This window comes from Medicago sativa, chromosome 5 (genome assembly GCF_051527215.1).
Source record: "Medicago sativa cultivar Bolivia chromosome 5, Bolivia_mono, whole genome shotgun sequence".
Taxonomy (NCBI): Eukaryota; Viridiplantae; Streptophyta; class Magnoliopsida; order Fabales; family Fabaceae; genus Medicago; species Medicago sativa.
In genome coordinates this window covers 51,292,049-51,308,036 of record NC_140753.1, presented here as the reverse complement: position 1 = coordinate 51,308,036, position 15,988 = coordinate 51,292,049, and the positions used below count along the sequence as shown (strand labels likewise).

Here is a 15,988-nt window from a genome sequence, read left to right as displayed (position 1 = left end):
TTTAGTTAAATGAAAGATTTAAGATTTAAGAATTGTTTGGAATGGGGGTACCTGGTTTTTACAATTGGTTATACTATGTCTATCTCAATTGTTGGGTTGATTTACGCCAAGCATTTTGAAAACCCCTCACTCAAAATGTTCGGTGAGATTTTACGAATTATCGATAATCGATGGAAACCATATTTTCATTGATCAAGCAATCAAAGATTGCCTTGTTGATCATTTTTCCAGAGTTTTGGTGGAAGTTGATATATTGAGAGCTTTCCATTTTGGAGATGTTCACATGAAGGTTAGTAAAGTCTTTGCATAAATCAAGTGAAGATGAAGACAATTATTTTTGCAAAGAACTCTGATAGAGCTCTTTGCCTTGATGATTTTGATGAAGCCATGTTCTTTCAAAAGAATAGGAAATAGCATACAACCTGATGTTATCAATATTGTTATCATTCAATTTTTCAACCATGATTGGTTGGCACCTAACTTTATAATTTGGCAATGCTAATCTTCAAGAATTGAGCAACTTAGACCTATTACTTTAGAAAATTCTAAATTCAAAATAATTATAATTGTGCTTCATTTCTCAAGGGTTTCTTGAACCTGCAAGACCAGAAGACGTCCAATGTGCTTCACCACACAAGAGTGCATCACCTGATCTGCTCTGGACCGTTGGAAGATCATCATACAACCGTCTTTTGCATCTCACGTCGGATACAACGAGGATAGTTACAATGACTCGCCTATATGAGCATGACCCATTGTCAACCAAAGGTACGATTCACTTCATACTTACTCACTTTCCACCTAACTTAGATACTAACTTGATCTTATCTTCCTCCTCTTTTTAGGTTTCTTGATTTGTGTTTTTAGGTTAATTCTATAAATATTGAATTCAATTATGGAAAAGATTATTCTTCTTAAACCTTTATCTTAGGTTCACGTAAAAAATTATAACTATTTTATCATTTTTTTTTTCTCCAGAGAAACACTAGCAAGTGCACGTAAAGGCACTTGTTTAGAAATCTGAGTAAGTTTTATTATGGGAATATTAATTATATTCAACATATTGAAACTTTAAAAAATTAACTTTTTTTTTTATATATAAAACTTATCAGTTATTTTCATTTTTGAAGCCTTAACAAGTGTCTTTAGAACATTTGTTAACATGACAATTTCTTTTAAAAAGAAAGTTATCGTTTAATTGAATAGTCATTTTTTTTCTTGTACATTGAAAATTAAGTTTTGTAAAAGCACACAATATTTTTGTTATACTCCTTGGAAGGAAAATCCTTAGAAGGCACAAACATGTATCTATCACAAAGTTGTGTTGTTCAATAATCTTAGCACACAAAAGACTATCACAAGTTGGTAATCATTCATAATGAAAAATTCTTTTAAAGACGAAAATTTTGATGTTCAATCAAGGATATGAAGACTTTCACATTGGAGAAAGATAATGTCAATAAGTCAAGTTTGAGTTAGAGTTTCTACATTAGATTTAGACATAAGAATATATGTTGAACGACATATATAAATGAGAAGATTCATATACTTAATGCATTTAGATTTTGGATGAAGATGCGATGATGTCTAAACTCGCGTGTTTGCTCTTGCACACAATGGAAACTCAATTGTGATTTTTCCTACTGAGCATGCATGAGAATGGGAAGCATGCAACTACTTGCTAGTTGGTATACTTTGTACGTTTTCATTTTTAAGTCTGTAAGTCAGTAAATTCTACAGTGATTAGTTAATTTATATCCAATTATTTTTAGTTGGTACCTTTGTTGTTAGTTATATAATAGACACGAATCATGTACAATGGTTTGATAGTCTGCATGTAATCTAAACTAGAGAATCTATAATCAAACAATTGAGTTCACATGATTAATTTATATATGAGACTATACTTTAAGTATGAATTATTAATCCCTTTTCCAATGGTTAACCGTAAAAAAATAAAGCTAAAGAACCAATTATACACAAAGGTGAATATTTTCTCATTTTAATCAATTTCTTTTCTTACCCAACATTTGATTAGTTGTCTAAGACATCCAAAAACATTAAATTTTGACTAAAAACTAAGTTTTTCTTTTCAAACTAGTTTAAACTAAAGGATAAGAAAGTAATTTTCTTTTTAAAAACAACCAATTAATTAATTTAATTTCTTTTATTTTCTTTCGATAGAGGCTAGCAACTTCTCATCATACTTCAAAAAAAATATGCAACTATATTTTCAAACAATGTTGATTCTCTATTTTTCTAATAATTTCATTTCTACTCCAATTTGTATGAGTGAGTAGCAAGCATACAAATTAGTGAATAAGACAACTTTAGGTGTCAATTTGGGGGAGGAGATTGTCTCCTGTGAGATTTCCATCCAGTGGAATCTCCTCCACTCATGTTATGTTTATTAAATGCAGGTCCAATTATCAAAAAAAGGTGAACGGTGTGGATCAGCACTGGACAGCCTGCAGTGGACTTCTCACTGGAGAGGATCCCTGCCCCAATTATAGTCACTGCGTACGAGTACGAGGTACCCAAAAAGATAGTACAACAAATAAAGAACACAAAAGCCAATAGCCTACATTGATGATGTTAGCCAATAATACAAAAAATTCCAAGGAATATAAGGTGAACTAGTGAAGCAAATTGTTGAGAATATTTGGATAAAAATTGTATGTTAATACCTCTCAAATTGTACTTGATTTGCATATTGCATCCTTTTACATTCTTTCATTTTTCACTGCAGGCTTGACTGGACTGTTCTGTCCTTGTGTACTATTTGGACGCAATGTACAAAGCTTGAGGGGACTAGGCCATGCATTTGTCATGCCATTTTTGTCGAAGGTTGCATTTCTTTGGGTATAGCAAATGTAGCTGCAGCTGTCTTAATTCCTGGCATTAATCCATGGATGTCAGGTGTCATTTGTGAGGGTTTATATTTCTCGTGGTTGGCGTGTAGCGAATACACTGGTCAAATTCGGCAAAATCCTTACAAAAGAAATATCACTTAAAGGTACACAAGGCCACAGAAGGGTTAAATTCTGTCCATGTAGAACGACATTTATACATGATTTTGTTAATTATTTCCTCTGTTTATGATTGCAGAATTCACCTTGTTGTGCATGTTGTGTGCATTGCTGGTTGCACTGGTGTGCCTTGTGTCAAGAGCACAGGGAGATAAAAGGACGGCTTTCGGAAAATGTTTGTTCAGAAATGACAATTCTAAACCCTCCTTCCAATCAAGAGATGAAGTCTACTGACAACAATGAGCATGTAACTTTGGAGATGCAGGCTATGGGATAGGATCACACTTATGTTGCAATTTATGGGCTAATTTTTTTATTACAAATGAGTCTTTCATTTATGAGTATTTCATCTTTAGTGTTGCCAAATGAGTCTTTTCCCACTATTTGTAGCCACTTTTGTAAGTTGACTACATTGGGTCTGACTATTGCAAATGGATCAAATGATAATGTCCCTATGTATAATGTTCAGCCACTAGAGATTAAGAACTATAACATTGTCTGAAGTTCTTAATTTTTGAAAAAGGATCATGTTTGGTGATAATTGAGTTGTCCAAGTACAATGCTGATGACATTGTTAAATTTCATTACGCGCACGGCGGAATTATAGTTAACGTTTAAAATACACAATTTAATTTTATGATACTAGAATGGTGTATTGGATTGAGATTTTGAAAGACTTGTATTTTGGTAATAAAATCTTGAGAATTTTAAAAGACATTTTAGGAATGAATAGACTTTTAAGATTTTTTTTTTTAAAGACCTTGTTTTTTTTAAGGGACTTTTTTAAAGACTGGTTAATATCACGATTTTATAATTTGGATTTTGAATGATAATGCGAGGTATGAAAAAATAATTTGTGTTATTTTTTTTTGAATAAATGAATGTGTTATTTGATGTATTATAAAAAAGATAATTTTGATGAGAGTTGTAATACAGTCAAGATGAAAAGAAAGGCTTAAACAAATTTTTTTTTGAAGTAAGAAAGGCTTAAACAATTGAAATGCTCGATTGTAAAAACATGTTGAGAGAGGACAACAAAGAACAAAAACACACTGTGAATGAATATCCATCGATTTTTGTTGTACTTTTTAAAAGTCTTCAAAATCCTGATTGAATAACCAAAGAATTATTTACATTAATTAGAACTTTTAATTGAATATCACATGGGTAATTTGATTTATCCATCAAACTCCACTTAGTAGAATAACGCTTTGTTGTTATCATAAATAAAATATTTTCTAATACACATAGAAACTAATCTTTCTATATGAAAATGATCCTCCAGTATGTAGCTACAGGATGGTTTGGAATCTATCTACAGTACACACAACAAAGGCTAATTTTGTAATTTTTAGGGGCCTAAAGAGATATAGGGGGGCCTAAAAAGTATCCCTCATTGATTATTCATTGTTAGGAATATATTCAGACCCCAAGCCCAAAACATCTAAATTTGGGTTCAAGTCCAACAATTAAGTGCATGCTGTATTCTGGTTTACATTTGAACCATGTTAGTTGTTGATATCTCAAATGAAAATGCCACAAAGGGAGGGGATATTAACAAAAAAATGCTCTTCTCCCATCAAGATTTGATCACTTTCATACAAACTGAAGAAAATATCCTCACTGTGACTTAACTCATGTAGGTGTTAAACACAATGTGACTTAAATCACGCTGAAATGCAGATTGACAAGACAAACCCATGATCGATTTTTGGTGGCTGAAGACGTAACACGCTCACTTTGTTTTTTCACTATCACATATGGTGACTCAATCCTCTATTGTGTTTATGATGTGCTTTGTAATGTTACTTTCAAGCTTTTTTGCATAAAGAAATGATATTTGTACAACCATTTTATGAAGAAAAAAAATTTCATACTTACATTATATTTTTACTCTCTCTCTTATATATGATACATTTTCCTTAACTTTTCTTTAACGTCTTCAGTTGGAAAAGCAAGGTTGTTTGATCATATATTACATTTTAATCTTTTTCAACAAAAATCATAATGAGATAGAAAAGTATTCTTATTATTAATTTTTAAACAAAAAAGAATACAAAAATTGTTGAGTCATGAGGGAGCTCGGGAGACCGTCCACATCGAGGTTAGAACAACCGAGAGAGACACCACACTCTTACCCAAAACCTTAAGGAAATAGGTTTATGGATCCTCTCACTTATAAAGTGTTCCACCTTCACTTTTATATTCGATGTGGAACATAATTACTCACACTTGCACAGAACCCCTCAAGTGCGAGTCCATCTATTCATCATGTTCCTCCCTCATCAAGCGGAAGCTCTTACTTGCCTGTATCGTCGTTGCTGACTTCTCCGCAACGGACCGACACAAGGAACTTATACCTTCGTTGCTGGTTTCTCCGCAATGGACCGTCTGTTTTGGTCGTACCATTTGTCGAACCGGAGCTCTGATACCATTGTTCGGTCATGAGGAAAGTTCAGGGGACCGTCCACATTGAGGTTAGTGCAACCACATTAGTGAGAGACACATCACACTCTTACCCAAAACCTTAAAGCAGTATATTTACGAGTCATCTCACTTATAAAGTGTTCAACCTTCACTTTTGTATCTAATGTGGAATATAACACACGACAAAAATGTATTGTAAAAAATTCATATATCAAAAAAAACGGGGGGAAGAAGTCAGCGGAAGCACGCCACTGGCGTGGCGGCTATAACTCTGTGATAGTAGTAGTTAGACAAATATCCACGTGTCAAATTCCAATTGCATTTCCCATCGCTTTGGGTAAAACCTTACACACGCGCACCATGGTCAGTTACTGTACAAAAACGACAGAAACATTTCGGGTGGCACGTTTACGTTGCGTTTTGCATGAAAAAAACAACACAAGGTTATCCTAAGCCTAGTTGCGTCATTTAACTATAGTTTGAGTTTGACTCAAATATTAAATTAATATTAAGGTGACTTTGGTTTTGTGGATGCACGAGCCAAAGCGTGCACAAGTGCATGCGCAAATAAAATCTACAACATGCTTGGCATTGCCACAGATCTTCCATTGCTAGACTGGTAGTAGATAGACATAACCAGAAACTACGAACTTGGGAACAAGAAACCATAACATGCTTCTCACATCCTTTTTTTGGACACTTTTTCAGTTCTTAGTTTTCACGCTTATCACATCTTACAAGCGTGCCTTTCTTGCTATGACTCGTTGCGATCGTATTTATTGCCGCAACAGAAACTCATGGGCTTCTCTTCTCGATTCTCGTATACAATTGTCAAAGGATTTTATATAGGAAATGAAGAAAAAAAAACATGTATCACTAATTTACTATAAATAAATAAAGTGTACATGCATTTGATGGACTTAAATATAAGAGAAATGATTTTTTTAGGAGGCAAAAAGGATTTTTTTAGGAGGCAAAAAGAACCACTTCTACAAACCTCAAAAGTGGAAATTGAGTTTTCAATGTTGTTTGGTTTGACTTTTCAGAATTACTTCTATCCTCCAAAAGCAATTCTCCTTAAAACTATAATTTCTAGCTTTTGGCTTTCCTAAAATCAATTCTACATTAAATTTTATATTTTGATTATTACAACCTATTATTTTCCTTTATTGCCCTTTATCAATTCTCCTTCTTTTTGCTTTGTAATTAATTTGATGAACCAAATTTAATCAGATAACTTAACGAACCAAATTAGCCCCCGAAAAAAAAATGTTTATGATCACGAGTTACCAAATTTTAGATTTTCTTTTACGGTGTCTCCATTCAGATTTACTGTATTTTTTCTTTTACCTTTCTTTTACGCTATATTTTATCGTTTTTGGCAACTAGCTATAGTATTATTTAACTTAAATATATTTATAAGATATTTGAACAAATATTTTGTAAAAAAAATTAGTTTAATGATCATATTTATTATGTTTTAAATTAATATATAGAAAATTTATTTATTTAAATTAAATAATATATCTACATTTAATATTGATCTACATATACATTCAACTATGCACATTTACTTGAATTTAGCTATGTCCATTTTAGTAATTATATATTCAAAAACAATTTTGATAAAAAATATCCAAGCAACATTCAGTTTGTTTAATCAATTCTGCATTGTTGTATTCAAACATTTATACATCTTTATTATCTATTGACTTTATTTAAAATATACAAAGAAAATCAAACCCCATGTGAAATGAAATTAAACTAATGCAACCAATTGTTAAATTACAGTGTTTGTACCTAGAGATTGTACATAAGACGGCGTGTTTTGTTAATTAAAAAGGTTTTGCTGAATCCGCGTGTGCGACTTTTTTGCTACTAAAGTCTGCTGTTACTTACTGTGCCAGAGATTTTGTGGTCGGGATTTCTAAGATTTTCCGGTGAGTAGAACCATGTTATTTTGTCATAATCACATTATTTTATATGAATGCGATCGGTATTAGTAATTTACAACAACAAAAAACTTTGCAAAAACACATTACTACAACAAAATTATATTATTATACTAAGGTCGTATTAACCAATGTTCGAGTATTGGCTAAGGAAGTTAAATAAAAAAGTTTTAAGTTGAAAATGACATTTTTTTAAATTTTGAGAATTTGACTGTACAACTTTAAATGTAATACTACCATACTTGTTTTTTAACCGGTGTCCTAAGAAATTTTTTTTCTTCTGCCCTCCATGTGAAAAAAATTGATGGGACTACCCCTTGTTGAAAATAATGATGCTTCTGCCCTTGTTCTTGGTATCATTTGGCGAACACTGTCTTTTTTTAAAAAAAAAATTTATGTTTGATGTTTGGTTTGGCGAACATGCTCTTGATGGGACTATATTTATTATTATTATTATTTTATGTTTGTTGTTGCTTGGCTAACAACCTTTTTCCTTTTTATTTTTTGATTTTTTTCATTGTTTATATTTTTTATAATTTATTTTATATTTTGGTTGATAGACAAAAATGCCGAGACGTCGTGACCGCTGCATATATAATACAATATCATATTGATTTGTACTGAACAAAAGCCTGCATATAATTAAAAAATTGCTAAATCGGACGCTGTGACTGAGATTCAAACGCCAACAACTTGTGTGTGAATTTTTAATAACTTTTGTCATTCAATCAAAAAATAAAAGAAATTATTTTAAAAAAACAATAAAACAAAACGAAAAAAAACAATGAAAAGGTTGTTCGTTAAAACCAACAACAAACATGATAAAAAAAAAGTAAACAAGAAAATGGCTGCTCGCCAAATCAAACATCAAACAGAAGAATTTTTTTTAAAAAAAAAAAAAGAAAAAGAAAGTGATGTTCGCCAATTGATAGGGAGAACAAGGGCACTTGCATCATTATTTTTCAACAAGAGGTAGTCCTATCAATTATTTTCACATGGAGGGCAGAAGAAAAAAAAACTCCCTAAAGAATGATGGTTGTCGTGAAACAATGATCCATTAAGGTTGAAGTTGAAGGTATATACGAGCACTTTGACGATCAAATAAATAAAAAAGGGTGAACATTTATTATCGGATAGTGAACATTTGACCTATAAACCCGTTAATACACCTATTGATCTTTCCATCAAACTTCATCGGGACAATGGGCTAGCTTTTACTTATGTTTCATCACATAGAAGACTTATTGGCCACTTGTTATACCTTGCTACAACACGTCCAAATATCACTTTCATTGTTCAACAACTTAGCCAATTCCTTGCTTCTCCAGCACAAGTTCATTTCAAGGCTGCTTGTAGAGTCCTCATGTATCTCAAACAAGCTCTCGCACGTGGCATCTTCTTTCCCTAGCTCATCTTCTCTACATCTTCAAGGGTTTTCAGATGTTGATTGGGCAGGTTGCCCTAACATTAGGTGCTCAATTACTAGCATCAAGTGAGTGACGTCATGTTCTTGGTGCCGCAACTTGTGAACTTCAATGGCTACTTTACTTATTGAAGGGACTTTTATATCACTTCCTCTAAAACTCTTGTGATATATTGTGATAGCCAGAGCGCCTTGCATATTGTTGCTTACCCCGTTTTCCATGAACGTACAAAGCATTTGGAAATTGATTTTCACCTTGTGCGTGACAAGGTCCAAGCAGGCATCTTAATACTTCTTTCCGTTACTTCTCAAGAACAACTAGATGATTTCTTCACAAAGTTTTTACTTTACAAGCTTCAGCTTGCGAGGGGATAATACAAGATACATGTGCTTCTACTATTCAACCGGTTATAGCTAGCAAGTCACATGGACAATTGATAATGATCACCATCTCAAGATCACAAACACGCTACATTAATATAGTTAGTTTTCGTTAGTTACAACCAATAACTTGCTAGACAAGTTTACCGGTTAGCTTTCCGTTTCTATATATATGATTCTTGTAAGTAACTTGAACTCATATCAATTCATTTAATAGATTCAGTTACATTCATTTTTCTCTTTGTTCTTGATCTCATAACAAGACGTGTTTTAAATAGAAGATTGTGAAAGAACATATTTATAAAACTATGGATGTAATCGTTGGTGGGTCATAGTAAGATCGTTACAAACGACATATATCGTATAGCAAATGACCGCATTTACATGCTTTAAACGATTTTAGTTCTTTGATTTATGCATCCACACTTCAATCTTATAGGACTAACGCTAACTCATAGAGTAAAAAAATGTTTCCTTATAGGTATAAACATAAAAATAATTACGTGTAGAAAACTCACTCACCTCGAAAATATATTTTCCTGTGACCTTGCATGCTGGATGGAACTTTCAGAAAGTGTATCACATACGTCGTCAAGTAATAATATTTATAAAATTAAGGGGTTTGCATTTGAGCTGGTTTGTAGGAGAAAATTAAATAAATTTTAAATCCTAACGATGAAACTACCAAAGGTAGAATTTAAGCATTTTCTTTTTGAATAATCCTAAATCCTTCGAAGGTTGCTCCAAACGGAATGCAAGAATGATGGGTCCTTGCTTTGTATCTTTTTCCTTCGTTTGATTGTATTTTTTTATTTTCTTTATTTTTAAACTTGATGTTCCTCTTAAGAATTGTTTAATTCGGATGACCAATTTCACAATCCATTAGCAAAGACCCCAATTAAAGTCAGAATAATGTTTTGTATCGACTAACCCAAAAAATTAACACCGAGATGATTTAAACTAAGATTTTAAAAGGAGCACGCTACAAAGTCTCTAACATGCATCACAAAACAAAATGTTTAGTTGCTTAAATAAACACATGTCTCATCAATATTATTTTATTGATTGAAGTGTTTAGAATTGAACACGAACACGTACCTATATTAGCACAAAACACTTGTGAAAAATAACCCCACGCGGAAATCTCTCTGGCAGTATTAGGGCTTTCCTTTGTTTAGGTAACTCAATGTATTTTCATGTGCAACTATTGAAGACCAATCCTGTGAGATAAATAAAATCCATTAAACATGTCCTCTTATCTAATATACTTTTTCCGTCCCTTAATAGATGACATAGTTGACTCTGACACACGTACCAATGCATATGTTTTATCTTTGATATCTTCGATTCTCTACTAAAAAAAATTATGAAAATTTAATATTTTAAAAATACTCCCTCCGGTCCTAAATATAAGCAAATTTAACTTTTTAGGTTCATTCAATTAATGATGTATGTGGTTCATATTATGGACTACATACATCATTAATTGAATGAATCTAAAAAGTCAAATTTGCTTATATTTAGGACCGGAGGGAGTATTCATTGAGACGAATCCAACAACATCTTACATGATATTATTTATCTTTGTGAATTAGTAGAAAAATATGGTCAAATGCCACTAAGTTACTAGACAAAAGCCACTAAGAAAAATATGGTCAAAGTATGTCAAGTCAATAATGTATATTGTCAACTAGGTCATCTATTTAGGGACGGAGGGAGTACTCTTGTAGTAGTACTCCCTCCGTTTCAAAATGAGTGTCGCTTTAGCCAAAAAAATTTGTTTCAAAATGAGTGTCGCTTTCAGTTTCCAATGCAATAATAACTTTTTCTTTTCAATTATACCCTCCAATTAATACTCTGCACACTACTTCTAAAGTATTACTTTTAAAACCAATCAATAGTTAATAAGGATAATTTGGTAAAATAATCATTCTCTTTCTTTTAATCATTGCATCTCTTAATATGTGTGTAAACACCTAAAACGACACTCATTTTGAAACGGAGGGAGTAATACTTTAGAGACCAAGATCATTGATCCCTGTGCCACACTTTATTGATATTAGGACTTACTCTTTGATTGTAACTTTTGTGTGCTACTACTATAATCACAACACTATCTCAGGTGGATAATTTTGACTTTGTTGTATAAGTGAAAGTAAAAAAGTTAACCTAACTTTAAGCGTGTAATGGGGAACTAAACTATCGCTTTTGTAGAAATAGACGGTAAGGTTAATGATGCCATTCATGTTTAAGCTTTGAAAAACCCTAAGTAAAAGGGAAGGTAGAGTAGTGTAGAAGCAGGTTTCGTAGGAAATTATTAATGGAATCAAGTCAATTGACAATGCATGCTCATATTATTGCAAAGAAATGGGCACACGGTGAAGTCTTTGGTCATTAATACCTGAGACATAATGTGTTCTCCACTACTTATTCAAACACATTGCTATAATTAATAACACCCTTATTATATGAGTTCCACAGTACATTATATTCATCCACCGCATTGCATAAAGTAGTTTATCGCACGTGTAATAAAAAATTATAATTATCTTTTTTGAAATTTATTATAAAATGAATAAACTTTTAGAATATCACTAATTCATCTTAATTTAAGAAAAATCCTAAAAAGTGTCTTTAAAATATTGGTTAGAGAGAAAAAAAGTTGTTTGCTACAATTCTTTTTTGTTGTGAAAAATCACATTTTTAAATAAAATAATTACTTTTAGAAGATTTCATCCAATGGTAACATTTTTTAAAAAAATGATAATCTAAAAAAACCCTACAAATGAGAAAATATTTTGATTAGCTTCTCCAAAAAATTAATTTTTTTAAAAAATGATTTCATTAGGGTAAACAAAGACACACAAAAACAAGGCAGTGCTTCAATCATGCGTCCATAATGCTTAGAATTGCACATTACGGTTACACGTCTGGAATCACTATTGAAGGTTGTCATGCCAAGATTATGCTTGATGTATAGTGTGTGTTACATTATCGAAGTAACGAAGTTGGAGCTGGCATAATTAAAACCACCATTGTACTCCAATACGTCAAGAAGCACATGATTCCTCTCAAAAATGAATATTTCCCACCACTTAATTAGACTCACTCATGGTGGAAGAGATGTTAAGTAATTGCATGCCCTTATAACATCGAAGTTTTAAGATTACCTTGTCAAAGCACCTCTCCATTTAATTTCCAATAATAGATATGCTAAATGGGAAGTTTTAAGGAGTACTATTTAAGGGACATAGCTAGGTGTGTACGCACAAATGTTTATGTTCATTTGCACTTTTCGCAATATGATGCATTTCAAGCATCAAGAAAGACAAATGCCATTTACTACTTTAAATAAGAAGGTACCGGGATATGTAAATGTATAATGGCGTGGAAACATGTGTTTTTCAAAAGAGATTTTGACTCAATTATCACACTTGAGTTTATAGATGAGGAACTAAGGTTGTTTATTTATCTACAAATTAAATATGCTTTTTGAGTAGATTGAGAATCATAAAATGTGACTAAACTGCTATGTAAGTTCGGTTGCACGAGACATTTGATAAGTTAGGGTGCAAGTTCAAATTTATAATTTCCTACTTCTTAATACTTATTTTATGTGACTTTCGTCATTAAATTCTTTGAACAAATAATAAATGTGACTAAGTTGGAATTGAGAATTAGACTCACAAGTATATAAGGTTAAAGTCATAGAGGTATCTTAGAGTATAATTAAGGTTAAAAACTCTAATTATGATTGTTAAAAAATGCTTTATCATAGTTTATTGAGTTATAGAAAACACCATATGATCTAAATGAGAAAAATTAATGAATTTGTTTATGATATGTCGACTCAATGGTAAGAGTTTGACCAGGTAATTTTAAAAGACGAAGTTTATATTTACTTTATGATGACTATAAAATAGTTTTTAATGTCATTTTAATCGATGATGATTTCCTTATTTCCCATTTAGCATATCTATTATTGAAAATTAAATGGAGAGTGCTAAAAAGAGAACCAATAAAGTACAACAAAACCTAACATATAATCACTCAATTACCCTTTCATCCGGCTACTAGTTATGCGTTAAAGAGAAATTTAATGATGAAATTGGTCCTTTTTTTTTTATACCAAGAGTGTTGCAAGTTATAATCAATCATTTTCTTTGAAGGGAAAGAAAATGTGATTGTGGGCATCATAAAAATAAGATTTTTGGGTGGGATATAAAAGTCTAAAAAAGTGGGTGGTGTTTTTTTTTTTGGTTACAAAAAGTTTAGGTGGGTTCGGCTCCGGTCACCACCAGGGTCAGGGCATGCCTCCGGGCCCAAAGGGCACTTATAAAAGTGGGTGGTGTTTAGTATATTATGAATGATCAATAAATAAAAATAAAGGAAGGAAAACACGGAAGAATGGTTTGCCCTTTTCCTTATGGTCTACCTTTGCATTGGTTTGTGGAATTTTCAAAAAGGAAAAAAAAATGAAGAAGCTTTATAGTGCTGAATGGTGGATGGAGTGAGCTTTCCAAGCGTGAATATGTTTGTTGGAGAATCCACAACCAAATGGCTCCATTGTTACATGTCCCACACTCTCCCCCCCACCAAACTCAACTACATCTTAGTAGGTAATGACCCTTCCAAAAAAAAGAGAGCAAATTACACCCTAAGTCTTCTTCATGAAACATCATGTATTTGATCAGTTAGAACTGTGCAATTAAAAAAGAGTAGTGGAGTAATATTATCCTTGGATCTTTCATTTAAAAATAACATATACACATATTAATATCTATCGTATCGTGTCTTGTGATTAAGAGCTATATATGGAGCAAGAGCAAGTTATGAACATAAGGATATGGGGGGTAGGACGGTTCTTCATTTTGAGAATGGGACTGCTTTAAAGAGAACTAATTAAATCATCAAGATATAATCCTTTGAACGAACTTTGCAGAGACACACTAAAGCATGACACACTACAACAAATATACTTATTTGTGACCGTTGATGGAGTAAGAATTTAATCGAGATTTGGCTGATATCCTTAAATTTGATACACTTGTCTTCATGTGATTAACATTGAGAGAGGCACTTTATCCCTCAATTATGATTTCCCAAACTCCTCGAATAAAAATGTTGGGTACGATTATTTTTTAGTTTTTGAGCAACACTAAAATATGCATTAAAAAATGGATAAAGGTAGACTGATCAAGATATGAAGAAAAAAAAATCAGTGAAATAGGTTGTGTTAGATTTGATGTGTCTAATTACACTGGACAATGTCTAGCCAAATGACATAAACTATAGTGTCCTACAATGTAAAACTTTTGCTAGGCTAGTTTTACAGGCAATGCATGAGTTTCCCTCGTTGCGACGATCTTGTCCAACCACGAACGATCTTCTTCTCTCATCCCTCTTCGCGGTTAGTTGTGCTAAAAACATAGAACAGAGATTTTGTGCATCATTGTATAATCCCTCTAAGGTATTTACGGCCCACATAATTAGTTATTGGACTCGAGAAGGAATAAGCTTCTCTCGCTCGGATGTCTAAGAATTCGCCTAACCTTCCATTGGTTGGGATGTTTCCTCACCTAAAGCTCAATCCCCCTAACTTTCAATGTCGACTAATATGATAATTATTTTTAGGTGTAAACAATGACCAACTTGAAAAGGATTTGTGGCTGCATAAGGTTCTCACAAATTATTGGTAAAAAAATCCCTTACAAATTACTGACGAATAAGCCCTTAAAAATTCTAAAATTCAAAATTATTGTTAATTTGCGGTTTAAATAAACCACATAAACTTTGTGAAGGCTTTTTCTGACATGAAATTTTTATATGGTGGATTTTGTGATCGCTTACATGTGAATCCAACCTGTAAACTAAGTCGAACTCCAAAACCCAAAAAATGCGGATCAAATTGTAAAATTGTGAACCATGAAAATAGAAAAGAAAATCGTGAGCAAATTTGAGAAGAAAAAAAATTATACAAAACATATTTGAGGGAGTTAACCGATCCAGAGCGGGTTAAACGCTAAAAAGATGGTGCAAATGAAGGACCTCATCGCACCACCACCACCACGAGTATCATATCAACATTGAAAGGCAAATTTTTTAGTGGAAGGGAGGCGAGGCAGTGATCTCGAAAGCTTAGAGAGAGGTCAGAGAGTTCGGAGTTTAGAGAGAGGAAATGAAGAGTTGTACACATTTCCTATTTATATCACACTTCATTATACTCATTTTTCTTCATTTCTCACTTTTATCCTCCTCTTTAAACTTTTTCTTTCACTTCTCTCTAAAAACTCCCTTCTTATTACTATTATCCTCTCTCTCTCTTTTATATATAATTTTATCTAATTTCTCTCGAGTCTCTATTATCATTCTCTTATCCTTCTCTCTGCTACTATTTTTCTACTACTTTTATTTATTTATTTATTTATTTTTAAATGGTTTTTTAAATAATTTATATTTTTAAATGATATTTTTGATTTCTTTTACAAATTTGGGATTCTTAATGCGATTTGAACTACGAGAAAATAAAGAGCATTTTTAATTTGAGAAACACTTTGTGGCACCAAAAACGGCACAAATTTAACGCGGTATAGACCCTCACATATCACATTTCACAATTAGAAAAACTTAGATGAATTTTATTATATTTTTTTGTATGATTGTAATTAAACTACTCATGATTTCTTCAAATCCATAGTTTTATCAAAATATGTTATAGCCGCAAAATTGTATTTTTAACTATAAACCACCATACAAAAATATATAAGAAAATACAC

At 32.1% G+C, this 15,988-nt stretch overlaps 1 protein-coding gene across 1 annotated transcript; it reads left to right on the top strand.

The window, feature by feature from the left end:
* The first annotated feature begins 1,659 nt into the window (after window positions 1-1,659).
* LOC146922803 (cell number regulator 6-like) lies at window positions 1,660-3,306 on the top strand. Its single transcript, XM_085711613.1, has 4 exons — window positions 1,660-1,688; window positions 2,421-2,533; window positions 2,750-2,862; window positions 3,109-3,306. Exons 1-4 carry the CDS (start codon window positions 1,660-1,662, stop codon window positions 3,304-3,306), a joined length of 453 nt encoding a protein of 150 aa, XP_085567739.1.
* The last annotated feature ends 12,682 nt before the right edge of the window (window positions 3,307-15,988 follow it).